We start from the raw sequence: 18,308 nt of genomic DNA on the forward strand, positions 1-18,308 counted from the left end.
GCTTAGGCTGCTACTGGAATTAATGCAAAAATCCAACTGACAGGACATATAACTGGGAGCTCCATTTTGCTGAACTAACCGCAATTTTAAAAAGAGAAGCTCTACTTGCATCATTCAGCCCCCCATCATGTGCATGTCAGTCTGGAGGCACCCAGCAACAAGAGGGAGCTGGGCTGGCTGCCACTGACCTGCAGGCATTGACAACATAACCAGTGGAAGGACCACCACCACCACCACCAACAACCTGATTGTACATGGCACGGTTCTGTGTGATTTCTGTGTCTTGCTACAGATGAACCCAATAGTGGCAACTGGTGTTAATAACCCAGCTGAATAGTAACAGCTTTTTTGAATGGGCTGACCAACAAAAACAGGCACTGCATGATTCTTCGCTGTCCTACTGATTACAGAGAACACTTCTTTGTCACATGAGCATGCAAAGATGCTACTGCTTCTTAGAAGTGGGATTTGTTATTGCCTGCAGCAGTGGTTAGCCAGGAGACTGCTAAATCAACAGTGTGAGAAAAGAAGCCTATTTCCAGGACACATAACCATCAGAAAAATGAAGCACCTGCTCCCAAGCCCCTCCAGGGCACCAATCTGCCCTTCAGAGTCTGCCTTGGGCTCACTTGCCTGCTCTTCTGCTTGCCAGAAGTCCTTTTCTCCTTCCTAGCAGCAACAGCCATGCAGCAGATCCCAGGCAAAGCTCTGTCACCATAACAACTGGGTAGCTGTCCTATAATTCAAACTGCCCTCTCCAACTTCAAGGGCCTCTTCCTACACAGCCTAGAGCTCATCAATCCTTCCCTGAGCAATATTTCATTGGTGCAGTAACTCCCACAGCCACTCTTTCTAAAGCTGTCTCTCTGCCATTTTATTTCCAAAAAGCCTGAGGAACCACGCACTCGCCTATGGGGAAGAGAGCTGAATTTGGCACAGGTGAGCCTCAGGTTTCCAGAGACCAGCTTACCTCCTGACTATCCCCACTGCCTTGGGTTTGCCTGTACAAATGGTTGGCCAAAGGAGTTCAGAAAATAATCCCACAGGGAGTGAGCCGTTCACACAGCAAATGCCCTTGTAGCCCCTAATTCCTCTGGAATATAGAGAACATGACCAGAAATGAAACTCTGGAGGCACCCCCCAAAATCTTGCTCAGCCACTAATTAATTCCATGACCTCTGGCTGCCTGATAGCCCTTTCTGTATTGCAGCATATCTAACGGCAGTGCTCCTACCTGACTGCATCAAGCTGAACAAACGATTTTACTAAACCTCCCCAAGAACTCATTTAGAGATCAAATAATTTTCATCAGATTTTCTTTCATTATATGCAGAGATTTCAGCCTGCATTGTCAGCTGCAACCTGTACAAGCAGTGCAAGTCAATACAAATATTTCCTACGAACTTGGAAATCGGGTTAAGATGTGATTACCCTCTAAATAGCATTGTTGCATGAGAAATGAAGATACAGTATAAATTCATGCTTGAAAAGAGTTTTGCAATGCACATAATCATAACTTGGAATGTCACCGAACTAATTTATGGACTGTTGTCACATTTTGGCCACCCATCTAAGCGGTCACAGAAATGCCATTTTACCAGGATAGCTCCTACTATGCTGTGCTTTGCCTGAGCAGCCACTGCACGTCACTGTTGTTCCATACAGAAGACTGAAAAGACTCGCTGAAGCGACCAGGACTCAGAGAATCTTTGCATTTTCAATCAAGGGAAGAAAACGTCCTATAAACCAATGGATGGAGCTGAGTGAAGTGAGGGCAATTTTCTTTCCCCGGGACTGAAAGGAGGCCATAGCTGTTGCTGCTTTGTGTTTTCATCTGCATGTGCAAAAGGACTTTCTCCATCTCCTTAGAGGTGTAAGAAGAGAACGGCCATTATGCAGGGACACAAAGATCCTGCTCTCCACAAGCCCTATGAATTGTGACAAATCACGGAACCTCCTGGTACTTAGGAGATACTCAGATGTCACTGTAGGAGCAATACGGTGTGTACCCACTTAGATTTGGGGTGTTTCTTTCATTTAAGTGAAGGAGGAGTTTTGGAGAGTCGTGTAGCAGTTGTAGAAATAAAGAGCTTGAGAACTCGGTATGACTTTTAAGTCTAAAAAGGCAGCTGCAAGCAGAGGTCTGAATGATGTCCTAGAAGCCTGACATTCCCAAGGCAGCTTTGTGAATGCCTCTGTCAAGTCACAGACACAGACCAGCACTAAGCTTCCATTCCTAGCCACTAAAATAAAGAAATATTCCCAGTTCCTCACATGACTTTTTCTCAAGTTTTCTGCAATTGCTATGTTGTCTGGTTGCAATGGGAAATCTCAACTCCCTTTTCAGTAAAACTTCATACAAAACCATTTGGAAGAGAAATGAAGCTGTCGACAAGGATAATTCCTGTAGAATGAAGAAAGGAAAAGGATAAAACTGAAAATAAAACAAAACATGAGAGACTTTGAGGGGAATTAACATTAGAAGAGACACATAAACTTAACAGAAAATGATTTGGTAAGTAGGGCCCTTGGGGGGATCCTCTGTAGCACAGCACACAGTAAAATCAACGCTTCCCTCTCTGTGGGCTTTCACACCATGCCACGCTTGCAGCCCACCAGGGACAGCTGTACTTGCCAGAGTCGAGTGCTGCAGCCCAACCTGGTTGCCACTGGCACATGAATTCACAGAAAAAACAGTGGCAATGACCATGTCTGGGGTCATGAGGAAGCTACACTCCAGCTGCAGGTGACATCACTGCACATAGGATCTGAATGCTGCTAGAGCTCCTCTGTCACAAAAAGGAAGAAATTTCCAAAAACAAATTATCCTGCAGCCTCCAGCCATGATCTTAATCCTTTGAGAGACCTAAAATCAGGCCAGAATTCTTCATGCAGCAAAAGAACAAGGAGGTTTTGTTTCTGAGGTTGCTAAACCAATGCTTATTTCATAAGCCCAGATCCACAAACATGAGAGGAGAAGAGATCATACTGCCAGAGGGAAGGAAACCCTTTCCTGAAGCAAATGACTGGGCTGTAACACTGCATCCTACTGAGACAGGGATGATTTATAAAAGAGAAAACATACACAGCTTGGTGATCAAAACAGTTGCCTCAAGATTGCTGAGCTGAGTGAAGAAGTGAAGGGACACAAAAGTGAACCAAAGTCCAGAACTGAAAGCAGAGGACTGAAAATACCTGTCCTTCTTCAGACTTTGTGAGAAAACAACGTTACCTTTGCCTGCAACTTCTGTTCTTCAGTTTGTGTGTCACTGCAGTTGCTAAGGGATGTGTCACTTCACACGTCTGTGTCTCCTCCTCATGGTAGTATGCATCGATCAAGACGATCCCTGCTGCGGCACTGTCCAAAGTACACCGGCCCACAGCTGTTTCCCCTCCTGCAAATAAGAGATGAAAAACACCTATCTGAAATGCTGGGCCAGATTCTCCTCCCAGACAGAAGCCTTGGCAGAGACAGTGTGCTGCTGGGGTGTCACAGCTGCTGCAGAACAATGTCCTGGTGCTGCCGGCCCCCAGGCCTGCCTGCCTGCCGGAGGATTCCCTCCTGAGGCCGAGGCAGAGCAGTGCCTGCTTTGCCTGCTGGCCAGCTCACAGTTGTCATCCAAACAGAAACATCTGAATTGTACCAGACGAAAAATTTAGTGGCTACTTTGCTTTTTTAGCCAGGAAGCTCTGAACAGATTCAAGTTCCTTGTGTGACTTTCCTGATGCAGAATGGCCAGAGCCAGGGAAGCCCAGCCTGGACGCCATAAATTGTCTGATTAATTGCGAGATTTGCTTTTGTGTTGTTTACTAAATGAGCCCCAATGGAAACCTGAGGATCTGTTTGCAGATCCAGCTATCTAAAGCCCTTCAGCATACATGCTCGTAGGTCCAGCTTTGTATTATTTAGAGCTTTTGCTTGTTGTTTTAGGTTTAATGTGTTTGCTCTCTTGATGGCTCTGTCAATATATATTCTGTGCTGAAAAAGTTAAATGTCAATATATAAAAAAATGATAGGGCCAAAAATACCCATCCAGGGTTTGGAGATGGAAGGCAAATTGCAGGTTTGTCAATAGAGTGTTTGGGAGCATTTTAAGTAGTGAATCACTTGATGTTGGCTATTGTAAATATTGGTTTAAAGGCACTATAAAATAGACGGCGTGTAGTTAAACCTCCCTCCAGATCCTGATCTGTTTATGCTACCTCTCTCAGTGTCAGATCCAAAGACCACTGAAGGTAAGAGGAGTCTTCACCAAGTCCTTAACAAGCATGGTGTAATTGCACAACACACATAATCTGATGGTACGGGCACAGTACCGTTTCTCATGGTCTCTGTGAAATTAGGTGTACAGTACTCCAGAACACACCTTTCATTTTTGTGTAATTAGGGACAGCTGAGAAAAATGGCACAGAGTGGTTGCATTCAAAGAACACCACTCGATACCCCAGCTGCACAGCTTTTTATGATGTACGGCTAGACAATGAAAATGGGATCCAACCCCCATTATAAATCACAGTGTGGGACATGGTGACAGGGGTCTGAATCCTGAGCAGACCTGGCCCGAATATGATTTTGAGTAGCAGTTGGGTGAGGTTTGCTGCTTCTGTAGTCCTTCACTGAATGCTGGATTCAATCAGAGTAAAACAGTTGAGCTGTGATGCCAAAACAGTGAACCTGAAAACTGAGGAATGTAATTTCTGCCCAGTTTAGCTCCGCTCTGAGATCTGAAGGAATTCTTTACCACACTGGCCCTGGTATCAGAATCATAGAATGGCCTGGGTTGAAAAAGACCACAGTGATCATTTAGCTTCAACCCCCCTGCTATGTGCAGGGTTGCCAACCACCAGCCCAGGCTGCCCAGAGCCACATCCAGCCTGGCCTTGAATGCCTCCAGGGATGGGGCATCCACAGCCTCCTTGGGCAACCTGTTCCAGTGTGTCACCACCCTCTGTGTGAAAAACTTCTTCCTAATATCCAACCTAAACCTCCCCTATCCCAGTTTAAAACCATTCCCCCTTGTCCTATCACTATCTGCCCTTGTAAAAAGCCACTCCCCTTCCTGTTTGTATGCTCCCTTCAAGTACTAGAAGGCCACAATGAGGTCTCCCCGGAGCCTTCTCTTTTCCAAACTAAACAAGCCCAGTCCCCTCAACCTTTCCTCACAGTAGAGGTGCTCCAGCCCTCTGATCATCTTAGCGGCCCGCCTCTGGACCCACTCCAAGAGCTCCACGTCCTTCCTGTGCTGGGGGCCCCAGGCCTGGACGCAGTACTCCAGATGGGGCCTCACAAGAGCTGAGTAGAAGGGCCATATTGAGAAAGGAATTAATGAGGAAGAAAATCCATCAGAAGAGTTACTCATGCTCATTTGCTTTTGGTGTAGCTGTCTATTGTAGTACATCTATTGCAGTTACCCCTGTCTCCCTGTTTTTCCCCCATCTTTTTCCCAAAGAACGAAGTGAAAACAATTCTGCTGTGGGCAAGTCTGGAACCTGTCTGGTTCTTCACCTGTGGTTCCCATCACAAAGAAAACTGTGATTAAGGGTGACAAAGCCCTTAGGAGACTGGGAGGTGAGATGGCAGCTGGAGAAGAAAATGACAGGCCTCTAGAATTATCTGCTCCCATAGAACAGGTGTCAGCAATCGCAGATAAGGCAATGCCTGAAAGTTTCAGTGCTCCAGGCGGCACGGAGAGGGGAAGATGTGTTTGCAAAAGGGCATGTTCACTCAGTTATAGAGTGCATGTGTTGTGCTAAATGTCCTTAAATCCCTCTGGTAATGCAGCCGTCTGTAACAATAAATAGCAAATAACTATTGTCTCCTCTGGGACTACAGCTATCATGCTTCCAAACAGGAGTCATCTTGCTCCCTGTTGAGGTGTCAGAGACCACATATTTGCTGTAAGTTCTAGGGAAAAATACTGAAATGTACATAATTTAGCCTGGAATCTCAGATTGTTTCTGTTTACACAATTTTGTCTATACTCAATAATAACACTTATAATCCCAAATGCCAGATCCCTCCCAATTATTCTAAGTTTAAAAACATCCGATAGGTAAGAAACGTCTGTGTGACGGTACTGAAAGATGTTACCACTTGTTTGTCTTTCCATTCCCCTTTCTGCCTTCTCCTTTCCACGGTCTTTAGAAATCTCCCCCTAAGTAGAGATACAATTTAAAATCCTTCAGTGCGCAATTTTGGTGATGGCAGGAATACAAGAACATGAGCAGACCAGCTGAGAAGTGAAGAAACAGGCACTTTATGTACGTACATAATCTTTTAGGGGTGAACAGTGGCTCACCTACTTTGTTTTGAAATACTCGTGCCTATCTCTGGAAATGAGAACATCTAATAATAGTAAAGGGTTTTATAAGCCAAGCAGAGACACTCAGCGCCTTGAAAGTATTCTACAAACAGGAGCATAACTGTTCCTTATGACTCACCTGTAGGGTGGCTATCATAAGGCCTCATGTTCAGATGGAGAAAATGGCATCCAGAGAAATTAATAAACTCAAATAAGTAACACACATTAACTGACCGGTGGGGATTAAAACAGAACAACGACCAGTTAATGACAGGTGTTACTTCAGCTCGCTGCCTGAAACGATCTGAATGCAAACACCTGCAAAAAACCCAAGACCACACTTCACTGCAGGATACACAGAACATCCCACAGAAAAGCACAAGTAGTACACAGGCTGTAAAGAACGTGGAGGTTTTCTGAGCCGGTCACAAATCTCAAATCATTGCCAAAACAAAATAGAAGAATCAGGAACTCTCCAGAAGCTCACGCCATCCCATGTCATCAGTCCCATGTAACCCATTCCCTGTCATCTGACAGCTTCTTCCACGTGTAAACTGTGCTTCTATCCCAGACCTGGGAACAGAACTCAGAAACACGGGTACCCTCTACCTGCTGTGTTTCCCAAACAGATATTTAAACCCTTCAAAGGCTGCAGTGATCTGAAACCAGAGTGGTGACTTTCAGAAAAGCAAAACCTGTTGGATTTGTTGCCAGTAAGGAATGTATTACTGACCATGAGCAATGGTACACCATCGGGGGTCCTCAAGAAGCTTGTTACATGCAGAGCTAAAAGCTGGATTTTGCAGTAAGTTTGGTGAAGGACAAAACTCAATTTTCTCACTTTCTTTCACAAAAAATTACACTCTACTGTTAGGAAACAGCTGGTCTGTATGTCACATGGTGCCCAACTTACTTTCCCCTTCTTCACTCAGAAGTCCCAGTGCAAGTTAACCAGCACATATTAAACACTGCCTTATGATGGGCCCTTTGCAGGCTCACAGCTCACAGCTACTTTGCAGAGCTATTGCAGCATTTCAGGGAGAACTTCTGACACTGGCATCTTCCGTCTTGTCTCTGTAGATATATATTTACTTTTTCATCTTTATATGTCATGTTCAGCTGCACACAGAATCAATACTCCCTTCAACTGCTTCCATGCCTGCCTTGTTTTTTTGTCAGGAAATGCAGTGTTTCTTATGTTTGCTGCCCCTGGATCTGCTGTCCCCTTGTTCTCTCTCCAGACTTTTGCTTTCTCTCACCATAGCCCTGCTCTAGCTGGTATTAGATAGCTCCTGTCAGCTTTATTTTCAGGTACTGCATGCCATGTAGTAAGAGGACCGCAGGTTTCTCAGAGCAAGCTGTCTTGCTATTAAGAACCATTTGCTCCAAGGTCACCATGTGCACACAGACCGCTTCTGCTTCTTTCAGGCTCTTTCCTTCTGCATTTTGTTCTCCTTTCTCAAGTTTCTTCACAGGTCCCTACATGTAGGTCCATTGAAAAGGCTTCTGAGCAGGACTGTGCTTTCTTGTAGGATTCAGGGAGCAGCAGGAGGCAGAGGGAACACAGACTACATCCAGACTCTTTTTTTTTTTGTGACCACATAGGCTGTCAAATCAGCCTGATTCTTCTCAGGCTTCTGAAAACATCTCATTTACAAGGGGCGGACTGAGAGGCTTAGCAGGGGTATTAGCACAGTCAGTGCCATTACAGAACATGACATCTGTCTTTCCCTCCCATGTCCTCCTTGCCTTCCTGCTGATCACTCCAAAGCTCCACAGAATCACTATTTTCAGCTTTTTCCAGTATTTTAGCACATACCTTCCACCTCCTTCCCTGTTCCCACACCAGTCTCTTTTCTTCGCACTTTCTGTGGCATCTTCCTCCACTTCCCTTCACTGTTACATCTCAGCATTTATCTAACTGTTCTTATTTTTTTCCCTTTAACCATTTCAGTGCTTTCTATGTCTTGCTTTTGCTCTTCTTCGCTTCAGTTATTGCTTATCAGGTTTTGAACTACATAGGTCTTGAGCATCGGTTAAATTATATCCCCATTATGATTAAACTCGGGTAAAACTGAATATTGTAATGTTTGAATGTATATTGCTTGACTATGGTGTCAAAGAGATCAGCTTTATCTTGAAGTACTTTGGTCCTACAGTCTGTAAGGAGAGGAATCACAGAAGATTCAGAGGTCCATCAGCTATATATGTGTATACACACTCAGAAATAAAACACATGCAGAGGAACATAACTGAGTGAACTGTTAAGCTAAGGAATGCAAGACACTTTCCAAAATGATTACAGCACTCTGAATTGTCCATAAAGAAGCTGCTCACATCTGTGTGCTGGCTGGAAGCTGCGCTCCCACTGCATGGGCCCTTGGAAGCAAGAGCTCCATTGGTGCAGGAGGACAGACAAAGCATGGCGATTTCCTTCTTGATCTGCTTTGCTTTTTATCATTATTCCATTTTTAAACAGGCAAATTTGAAACATTTTTAGTGTCATAATCCAGTTTAGAATCCGACCAGGCTTGATTTTCCAGTTAGGTGCAATTACTGCAAAAGGCAATGCAGACTGCCTCAGAAAACCACCCTCCAGTGGAGGTCTGTAGCTCTTCACAGGCGCAAAAAGCAGCTCTCGTATTCCAAAATCAGTGAAAGAGATGCAGACATCAGTATTATAAAATGTCTTATTTGAACGGACAAGAACTGTTTCTGTCCTTAAAAACCCAGGGACAGCCACTCATTTTCCTTTGCACTGCAGTTATGTTATTGTAGTCTGCAGGGAGGTTACCTCCTCCTGTCAGATGTTTGCAGTATCTGTGTATTTAAGAGGCCGAGGAAGGCCCTTAGGTTAACAGCAGCTGAGTTCCTTACTCATTTGTTTCTCACATAGTTCTCAAAAACCCCATTTATTTTTTTTTCCCAATCCATCACATTTAAGGCCAAAACCAAAGAAGAACATCCAGTCTAATTTTGTAAGGCTCCCACAGCACTGGGGACCAACACCACCGGGATGAGATCTGGCCAGAGAGCAATTCATTACATATCAGTGTAAAGAAAAGTAAAACCCACTGCTCCTCGTTTCCTTTGGCCGGATACTGGCACCCCAAGCCAGTGGCAGGGACATAACAGGTGGAGGTTCTCCTGTGTTTTGCCTCTTAGAGCTTTTCCAAATATTCCATGTTGATTCTCCCTCGTGCATAAGCAGTTATACAGTTGACTTGCCTAATGTCTATATTAATTTTGGTACATTTTTAATTAGCAGATAGCTAATTAACGTAGTATAAGGTTATCTTGTTAAATGTTAATTGGATATGTAAGCATTCTTTACAAGTTAATATTCAGAGGAAAAATATGTAATATGCATTTGTTGCCTGTGTCATTCTGAATTAATTACATGACAGCCAGATTTATCCCTTCCCAACTTGAGAACCCTCAATAAGTACTCTTTTAAGAATCAATTGATACTTAATTAATATGTACTGGCTGTCCTATTTAATTTAAATGAGTTCTTTCAACAAGTTACAGTGCTGCAGAGAGGCGCAGTGCTCCCCCAGTGACACAGAGCACTTTCTGCTGAGGGCACACGAGGGTGCTGTGAGAAAAGGCTGGGTGTTGCCAGCCCACATTTCACGGCTGGGCTCACAGCCTCCTCCTTTCTTCTTATCAAAAACAAAAACTACCCACACAGAAATCTTTATGAAAGTTGCATGTACTGCGCTGTATCTCATTCCGCGGGGCTTCGCATTGCTCAGGGCTCTGTGATAGCTCCCTACCTGGATGGTGTTTATTACATTAGATGATGAGGTCGGTAACCTTCTCCCCCGATCAGGTAGGGAGAGAGGTCCGCATTCCTTCGCTCCCCTTTTATGTTATCTTCACAACGTCTACTGATGAGATACGTGCAGATTTAGCTCATTGTTTCGGCGCATTGATATTCCTAGCTATGGGAGAACAGCGTGATTGAGTCCCCGAGGGGCTGAATCCTGGGATGGATGCATGGCAACGATGTTCACATATAATTTACTATGTGTATGAAATCCTTAACATCAGCAAGATGGTCGCAGAGTTTGCCTTCCCTTTCATCACACAATAAGGCTGTTAATGAGTACGAAACGTCTCTGTGTGCCGCAGTTTAATGCGTTCCATGCCCAGGCACTGGCGATGGGGATCTGAGCAGCCTCTGTGCCTGCACAGCCACTGATCTGCTCCTCAGCCCATTTGCTGCACATTACTGTGGGTTTAATTTCTGGAGGATGCTATCTGCAGCAATCCCCGAGCGCTTTATAAATAACAATTAAGCGATATGAGTACTGCAGGCAGGTTTCCTAAAAGACAGAGGTGAAGTTTCTTGCCCAAAGCCACAGCGTGATATAGCAGCAGCTCCTGAGAGCTCTGCCTCGCAGCTTCTCCCTCTGCACACAGCTGACACTTGCTTTCCCAGGTAGCTGCACTAACTGACCTCTTTCTGGACAGGTGATCTGTCATGACAGGAGAAATAAAAACCTTTGAATTCAGACTGGACCCCATAAGTGAGGGCCTGGTCTGACTCTCTGAGGTCAGTGCAAAAGATCCCTTTATCCTTGTGTGGCATCAGAATGACAAATGATGAAGATTAAGGGCTGGATTTCCCTAAGTGCGCAGACCCTGTGCCTGCAGGAGCTCCAGGGGGAGCTGGGAGAGCCCGGTCCGTCTAACCCACACCTGAAGGCTTGCCCAAGGTCACACAGGCACTCGCAGTGCTATGGCAGTAGTAAATTTGTCCAATTGTCTTGTCTCCCAGCTTGCTGGCGTTACTAAATTTTCCTCTAAGGAGGTTTGCCCCATTTGTTGTAGCTGAGAAAGCTGTTCTTTCAGCTTGAAGCAGCTGAGAAAATCTGAATACATTGTATTGTAATCACTAAATACCAGCTTTCTCCTGGATATAAGCAGAACACCTATTTTTAGTTAAAAAGCTGCCGTTAGGTTCCACAATATCTTTTATGGGTAAAGTAATGCAGCAAGCTGGCACAAACCAAATGGCACTTGACTGTTTGCAAATTGAACATCAATGCAAACAGCAGGTGGTCACTCATCTTCAGTCTGTCACGCCGATCGTCATAATAATAGCTGTAATAACAATACTAAATAAATAACATTTAGCAATCTATGTGGTTTTTCCATGGAGGTTTTCAATACCAAAGATTCACTTTTACAACCTGCAGCTTTATTTTTATCATCACTTTCTCCATTTTCCTATTGTTGAAAGTTAGGATTAGTATCCCTGCAGCCGAGACCTTTAGATCAGATACACACCTGGATCTCCAGGGTGCCTCTCTATTGTACATGACTACTGCTCCAGGTTTTGTCTGGAAGGAATTTTTTAGTTCTGTAAGCACTGAAAGTAGGAACGCACGGCCCACATCTAGGAATCATAGTTAAAAATGTCTAAAATGGGCATGTATGACAGCAGTGTCCTTATGGCATTTCTCCCAGCTTCACCAACTATTAACTTATCTGTTTCACTTCCCTATGTCCGTTGCTCTGGGCAGGGGGATGAACTGAACATTCATTTACTTTGGGGCATCTTATGACGCTGTCTCTGTGAAGATATCTGTGAAGAATTCGGATTGTTATGTGGCAGCCAGCAATGTTAAGCTGGAAACCAGAAGTTAGGCTGAGAGTATCTCTTAGAAACATTAACATTGGAAAAGACCTCTAAGACAATCAAGTCCAACTATCAGAGAGAAACACGAACTTCTACTGAATAAACCTTCTTGCTGTACATGCCTGGGACTGCGTGCCAGGGCCAGAGTGACCTGATGGGGCCCATGGGAAGATGTGGCCAAGACCCTGGTGATCGGTGTGAAACACTGATGCCAAGCACACGAGATGTGGGAAATGGAGTAGGAAGTGGCACTGGGAAAAGCCCAGAAACTTGTGCTGGGGCTGGGGCACGTGCTGCAGGTGAGGACGGCTCACTTTGATGACCCAGCGATGGATTGTGGCATCACAGTGAGATTGGCAGTGATGTCCCCAAGAGAAGGCCCAGTGGAAGTGACGCCCAGCAGCTTGGCCAAGTGATGACTTGAGACATCTCCAGGCAACCGATTGTGACCTCATAGCCCACACTACTTTACTGCGGGCGCAGCGGCCCTGCCCAGCAGTTCGTGCCTGGACTCCGACCGAGCGTGTGTGCGAGGACTGGAGTGTGTACAGCGCGAGCTTCGGTGCTGAAACGTGCTCCGGGTGCTGCTAGTTCAGCTCTCGGTGTCTGTCTCAGAGCCATTTGTTCTTTACCCTGACCCTGCTGGGAGCAGGCAGACGGGACATCCCGAAGAGCGCGTGCAGCAGTGTAGGTAGGTGGCACAAGGACTGATGGCTGGGGGTTGGCATCTTGAGGGACCCTTCCCAGGCCAGTGTATGGCTAATGTCTCTTGTCCTCTTGCAGTGTGACACCAGCTGCTGTACTGCTAGTGCTGGGGAGCGCATTGCCATCTTCTGCTCCCTCTAGCCCACCATAACTGGTGAAAGCATGGAGGCAGAATTAGACACCCGCTGCCCTATATGCCTGGAGAACTGGGACAGCGCAGCATACACCATGCCATGCTGCCATCAATTCTGCTTTCCCTGCATCCAGCAGTGGACTGCCATCAGCCTACAGTGTCCACTTTGCAAACGAGTAGTGCAGTCCATCATCCACACCGTGCAAGCAGATGATGACTTTAAGGAGCTGGTCCTTAGACCAGCTGCAGTGGCACCCGTTGCCGTATGGGACCCCAGAGACGACCAGGAAGTCTGGCCAAGGCCTGAAGTGCCCAGGCGTCCTGTGGGCGGCCTCAACCCTGACACCTGGGCTGCCGTCTTCAGGGACCACCCGGCCCTGCTGCAGCCCCTGCGGTCCTGGCTGCGACGCAAACTGCGCCGCATCCTGGGCAATGAGGAGCTACATGCAAATATATTGGCACACAGTGTCATCTGGGCCCTGGTCCACATTGGCTTGGAGGAGGGGGTCCTGGTAGAACTGCTGGATTCCGACCTGGAGGGCCGCACGGTGACCTTCGTACAGCAATTCATCGCCTTCACCGTGCAGAGGTGCGGCAGAGAGGCCCACCGCCTGCTGGGCCTCAATGTCCCTCCTGCTGCTGGGGCACAGGAGGCCAACTCTGCATCGGGGCCCAGAGCTGCCCCAGGAGAAGAGGTTCCTGTCCCTGGCCCAGCACCCTCCAGCAGCCCTGCCAGCTCCAGCAGGGGCGAAATGCTGGGCGGGACAGCAGAAGAGCTCAGTGGGAGTCCCAGCCGCCCACATTCCCGCCCTGCGACTGTCACTATAGAGCAGGCAGTGCCTCACGAGGTGCCAGGAGAGCCTGTGGCAGGGCCCTCTGGCAGCAGCCTGCGTGAGGGGACCCGGCGAGCCCCGAAGCGGAAGGCCGACGACTCCCAGGCCTCAGAACCGCCAAAGAAGAGACCACCTAGCCGGCAGGAATAGAAGAGTGGCAGAGCTGCTGAGACTGGGACTGGGACCTCTCGGTGTTCAGAAATGCTGAAAACAAGCAAATCTTCTTATCATCGACTCAGCTTTTGTTATTTTATATTATTATTAAAGAATCATAAAATGGTTTGGCGTGGAAGAGTCCTTCAAATTATCCAGTTCCAACCCCCTGCTGTAGGCAGGGACACCTCCCTCCAGACCAGGCTGCTCACAGCCCCATCCAGCCTGGCCTTGAGTGCTTCCAGGGAGGGTACATCCACAACCTCACTGGGCAACCTGTGCCAGCATCTCACCACCCTCACAGTTACAATATTTTGTTATTGCTTTTTAAATTATGATTACATGCAGTTGGGCTGTTATTTCTTTGTCCTCCCTAAAGTGCTCCAGTGACCATGAGGACTGCTTGTCGGCACAGAGATGGCCCAGCCTGCCAGGCTGAAAGCTGTTTTCATCGTCCTTACCATTAGATGTTTAAAATGTTTGCTATTAGATTTACTGTGGGGAGAGTTTGCCTCTAGTGTCATTTATTCTAACAGGACACCGGGAGCGTATCAGTTACAGACCAGCAGACACTGGTCCCTTTGTGACAGTTCCCATGTGCTTGTCAGCCTCCCATCCTCACTGATGCTGATGTGCATTAACAGCTCAGTACAGGAGGATCCAGCACTGTAATAGCATTAGCTGCTTGGTTAAGTCCACCCGTGTGGTGAGGATGACACTTGTGCAGAATGAAAGGTCTGAGATAAATGGCAGCTCAGATATAAAAGGAATGAAAGAAAGCTGGTAAAGGGAAACTCCAAAAGAACCTTCTGGGTCTGAAGGAAAAGGGTGAAAGCAAATATTAAGGAAATGAAACCAGCAGAGGCTTTATCTCAACTAAATTTAGTTTTATGTATACAGCAGTATTTATACTGTGCATAAAAGCCTTCCCAGGGGTGCTACAAGGCTTACCCTAGAGTAATGCAACACCTAATTATCGCTATTAGAAAACAATGAAAGACAATGTTAATGTCGAACATATAAAGCGGTTACAAAGTTTAATTTTTAATCATTTTCAGTGCATTCCCATGAAATTTCAGATCCCCAGAAGCAAACAGCATACCAGTGCATCCTTACGAGTGTAACACAGCAGTGTACTTCTGTTCGAAGCAGGCTAGCCCTTCATCTGAATATTCTTGTTGCTTCTAACTATGAATTCATGCCAAACAGTTTTGGCTGAACAAAAGAGAAATCCCTATATGGAAAAATATTCCAATGTTGTTTGAACTGTTTGCAATTGGATTTCCCTAACCCCCTGGAAATTAAAAGCAATACAAAAGAGGTTGGTATGAGATTTCCAGTCTGAGGCCCTGAAGTAAGAGCAACCAGAGATGGAGTTCCAGAGAACACAGATGGGAGACAGCCACTTGTGACACAAGAGTTGCTTTTGCACACACCTGGTTGGCATAATCAACACTTGCATCGATGAAAAGTTGACATTATGAAGCAGGGAAAGCATGAAAAAGATTTACTGACCACTCCAGAGAGTAGACGCCCTGTGACTTCAGATTACCAGCAGGCCAGCCTGAAACAGCAGCAGATATTGTGCTTTTCCCCGTGTAACATACAGGGAGATTGCCAAAACCGCTCTCAAACTGTAATTTCCAGAACTGACAACCCTAAAGATCATACAAATACTTAAAGTGAAGCATTAAACAGGGCCTTGTCGGCTGAGTGGCATGTCTGTTAAACCTTCTAAAGCAACACAATCAACTACTGTCAGAACATTCAGATTCATATTTGTGTCAACATTTGTGCTCTCCAGTGTCAGCTGAGATATCCTCTTCTATGCTTGTCTCCTGAAATGATTAGGAGACCTGGGGAGAGTGAAAGCTATTTTTGTTAGCAGCAGGTTCTGATACTGCAAAATGAATCCACTCTGCATCCCTCTGAAATCTGGTGACAGGTGGGATTTTAATCAAACATGGCTGGCGTTTCCTGGAGAAGGGAAAAAAGCAGGGACTTCTCCACTGAAGGCTGCATTTTTCAAAAGTGCTTCAATCTCTGAGGCAGAGATGGATCCAAAGCGCCCACACAAACCCCTCACTTGAGCCGAGCACTTTGCTCCAGGCAATAGGTAGGAGATGTGTGGCTAGCCCAGCCTTGCTGTGCACCATCACTCCTGTGCCTCCAGCAGAGAATAAGGTAGAGCTGGGCGAACGCTCAGGCTGGGCCGCAGTGTGCAAAGCTGAGGGAGCACACTGGGAGGCCGACCTGCAGCCCTACCTGTGCCCACGACCACGGTCTGCACAGCACATGGCCTGGGGATGCTCCCAGGACAAGGAGGGCGGAGGGCAGGGCTGTGCGTGGCATGTTGGTCCCAGCTGAGCGATGGGGACACAGCCCTGCTCCTCACACCTGGGACGACAACACAGGCACTTTGCAAGTGGAACTAAAAGCCCTTCCAGCCCTTAATGGACATGAGAACAAAGTGAGTTTCTTAAGCAACATACTCTCATTTTGTGAAACTTCAAAGAAAGCTCAAACTCTCTGTTTCTTCATGAATAACCCAGTTTGAGTATTACAATATTAATAAATGCATTAGAACTATTTTTAAGTAAGCAAAGACTGAATGATAGTCATCCAAATTAATGAAGGGTATGAACTTAAAATTGATTATGTAAACTGTTGCCTTTCGCAGGCAACCGTGATGTTCGTTGCTTAGGGGAGCCTGCGGCTTGGCCAAATACCGAGGTGACACCAATATGATGAGCGGCAAAATGGCGTTTATTAAGTTCTAACAAGCACTTATATATCTTTTAACCCTTCGTGTACGCCCACTGGATGGTACACGTGGCACGTACCTAACACATGGGGAGGAGCCTGACACGTTACATCCCGAGACCCCGATCACGCCTATTACAACAACTCCCCCTCCCCATGCCATAGAAAGCTGACCCGTTACAACGCGAACGCAAATTCTAACTCTATTTCTATTCCTAAGTGCGTCTATAATTGCTCCTGAATGCGCTGATACACGTACTGCTGACGTGAGATTTCCTCTATGAAGTTTCTTAAGCATGCCTTAAGAAGCTGAACAAAGCATGGAAGACAGAGCATAATAGCCAAGAATATTGCTAAACCTACGATAAGCGTTTTAAGCATTTTTTTTAGCCACGGCTTTAATTCCCCAAACAGACCCTCCAACCATTCACCGAAGGGATCGGCCTGCACCTTGATCTTCTGTGTGTGGCCTTGCATCCACTGTAGTTGTTTATGGATCGATGCGCTGTGATCACTTAAGTTGAAGCAACAGAACCCTTCGACATCCTCACATCCGTGGCTTTGAGCTAAAGGCAAGAAGTCAATAGCCGTGCCACCCCCTGGCAAAGAACATAGATACAGACACATTAGTAGAGATAGAACCAAATTTCTCGGTGTGGGCAGTAACGGCTGTGTTGCCGGGTCCGTGTCCTGGCCTGTCTTCGGTGGTCCACGCACCCATATAAGTGTTTTTTTCCGCTTCTCCGGTGTCGGGGTGTTCGGCTTCCCCAGTAGCCACGCCTGCAACAGAAACGCTCAGTTCTCGTTACTTGAGGCCAAACTCTGGCTTAACTTTCCTCGATGGAACCCATATAATGTTTCCCGACTCTTTGTTTTTGACCGCTGCGTAGCCTCTACCCCAAACTAAAATAGACCACCCTGATTCCCATAACCCATTGTCGATCTTAATCTTCACCGGTGGTCCTTCTTCAATAATCCTTGGTTGCCAGTGCTTTTGCATAGGGGTGTGGTGATTCTCCCCCCGTTCAAAATGGTTTAATGCATACAACGCACGAGCCAGCAACTCTCCCTGTTGGCTCACTGGAATCTTTCCCCTGTAATTTTCCCCCTCCCCAAGGACACGCAACTTTTCCTTGAGGAGCCGATTCGCTCTTTCAACAATAGCCTGGCCCTGCGAGTTGCCAGGGATACCAGTACTATGCGTGATGCCCCAACGCGCTAGCCACTCCTTGGTGGAGCGCGAGATGAAGCAGGAGCCATTGTCTGTCTTAATGTGACTCGGTAGGCCTAATGTCGCGACACACACCGACCAGTGATGTTGTGCTGCAGAAGAATTCGCGCGGCCATGTTGGGTAGCAACAATGACAGTGGACGCAGTATCAACAGTAACCGCAAGCCAAGACCTCGGTGCCAGACGAGGCTCCAGCGTGAAGTCCGTCTGCCAGACGTCGAGAGGTGCAATTCCCCTAGGGTTCACTCCTGCACTAAGCGCAGGGGCTGAATTACAGTGAGGGCATGCCTGCACCACCTCCCGGGCCACCGCCATAGGAATAGAACATGTCCTTGACAGTGCTCGAGCCCCTAGGTGTAGCGTAGAATGTAGGTCTCTAGCCTCCCTCACCGTAAGAACCTTGTGCCCCGCGTGTTGGTCAGCGAGGGCATTGCCAGTTGTAAAGAATCCCGGAACGTCTGAATGACTTCGCACATGAAGAACAGCAGCGGGCGCTGTCCTTGCCGTCAATGCTTCCTCCAAGAGGAAGGCAATCGAA

General features: G+C 46.7%; 2 protein-coding genes across 6 annotated transcripts in view; one reads left to right on the top strand and one right to left on the bottom strand.

Moving 5' to 3' along the window:
* The window catches only part of METTL22 (methyltransferase like 22), a 660,197-nt gene that overhangs the window by 32,465 nt on the left and 609,424 nt on the right, over positions 1-18,308 (bottom strand). For all 5 annotated transcript variants that reach the window (XM_046900661.1, XM_046900663.1, XM_046900659.1 and 2 more), the window contains one exon: positions 3,233-3,395. The gene's annotated coding sequence lies outside the window, so the exon portion shown is untranslated. The remainder of the gene's footprint in view (positions 1-3,232; positions 3,396-18,308) is intronic.
* On the top strand, positions 12,302-13,857 carry LOC121106775 (E3 ubiquitin-protein ligase Topors-like). Its single transcript, XM_040647494.1, has 2 exons — positions 12,302-12,643; positions 12,736-13,857. Exon 2 carries the CDS (start codon positions 12,820-12,822, stop codon positions 13,771-13,773), a length of 954 nt encoding a protein of 317 aa, XP_040503428.1. The 5' UTR covers positions 12,302-12,643; positions 12,736-12,819; the 3' UTR covers positions 13,774-13,857.

The sequence above is a fragment of the Gallus gallus genome, chromosome 14 (genome assembly GCF_016699485.2).
Source record: "Gallus gallus isolate bGalGal1 chromosome 14, bGalGal1.mat.broiler.GRCg7b, whole genome shotgun sequence".
Taxonomy (NCBI): domain Eukaryota; kingdom Metazoa; phylum Chordata; class Aves; order Galliformes; family Phasianidae; genus Gallus; species Gallus gallus.

Coding starts and splice junctions, on each gene's coding strand:
- LOC121106775 (XM_040647494.1), top strand. CDS start 12,820: ATGGAGGCAGAATTAGACACCCGCTGCCCTATATGCCTGGAGAACTGG.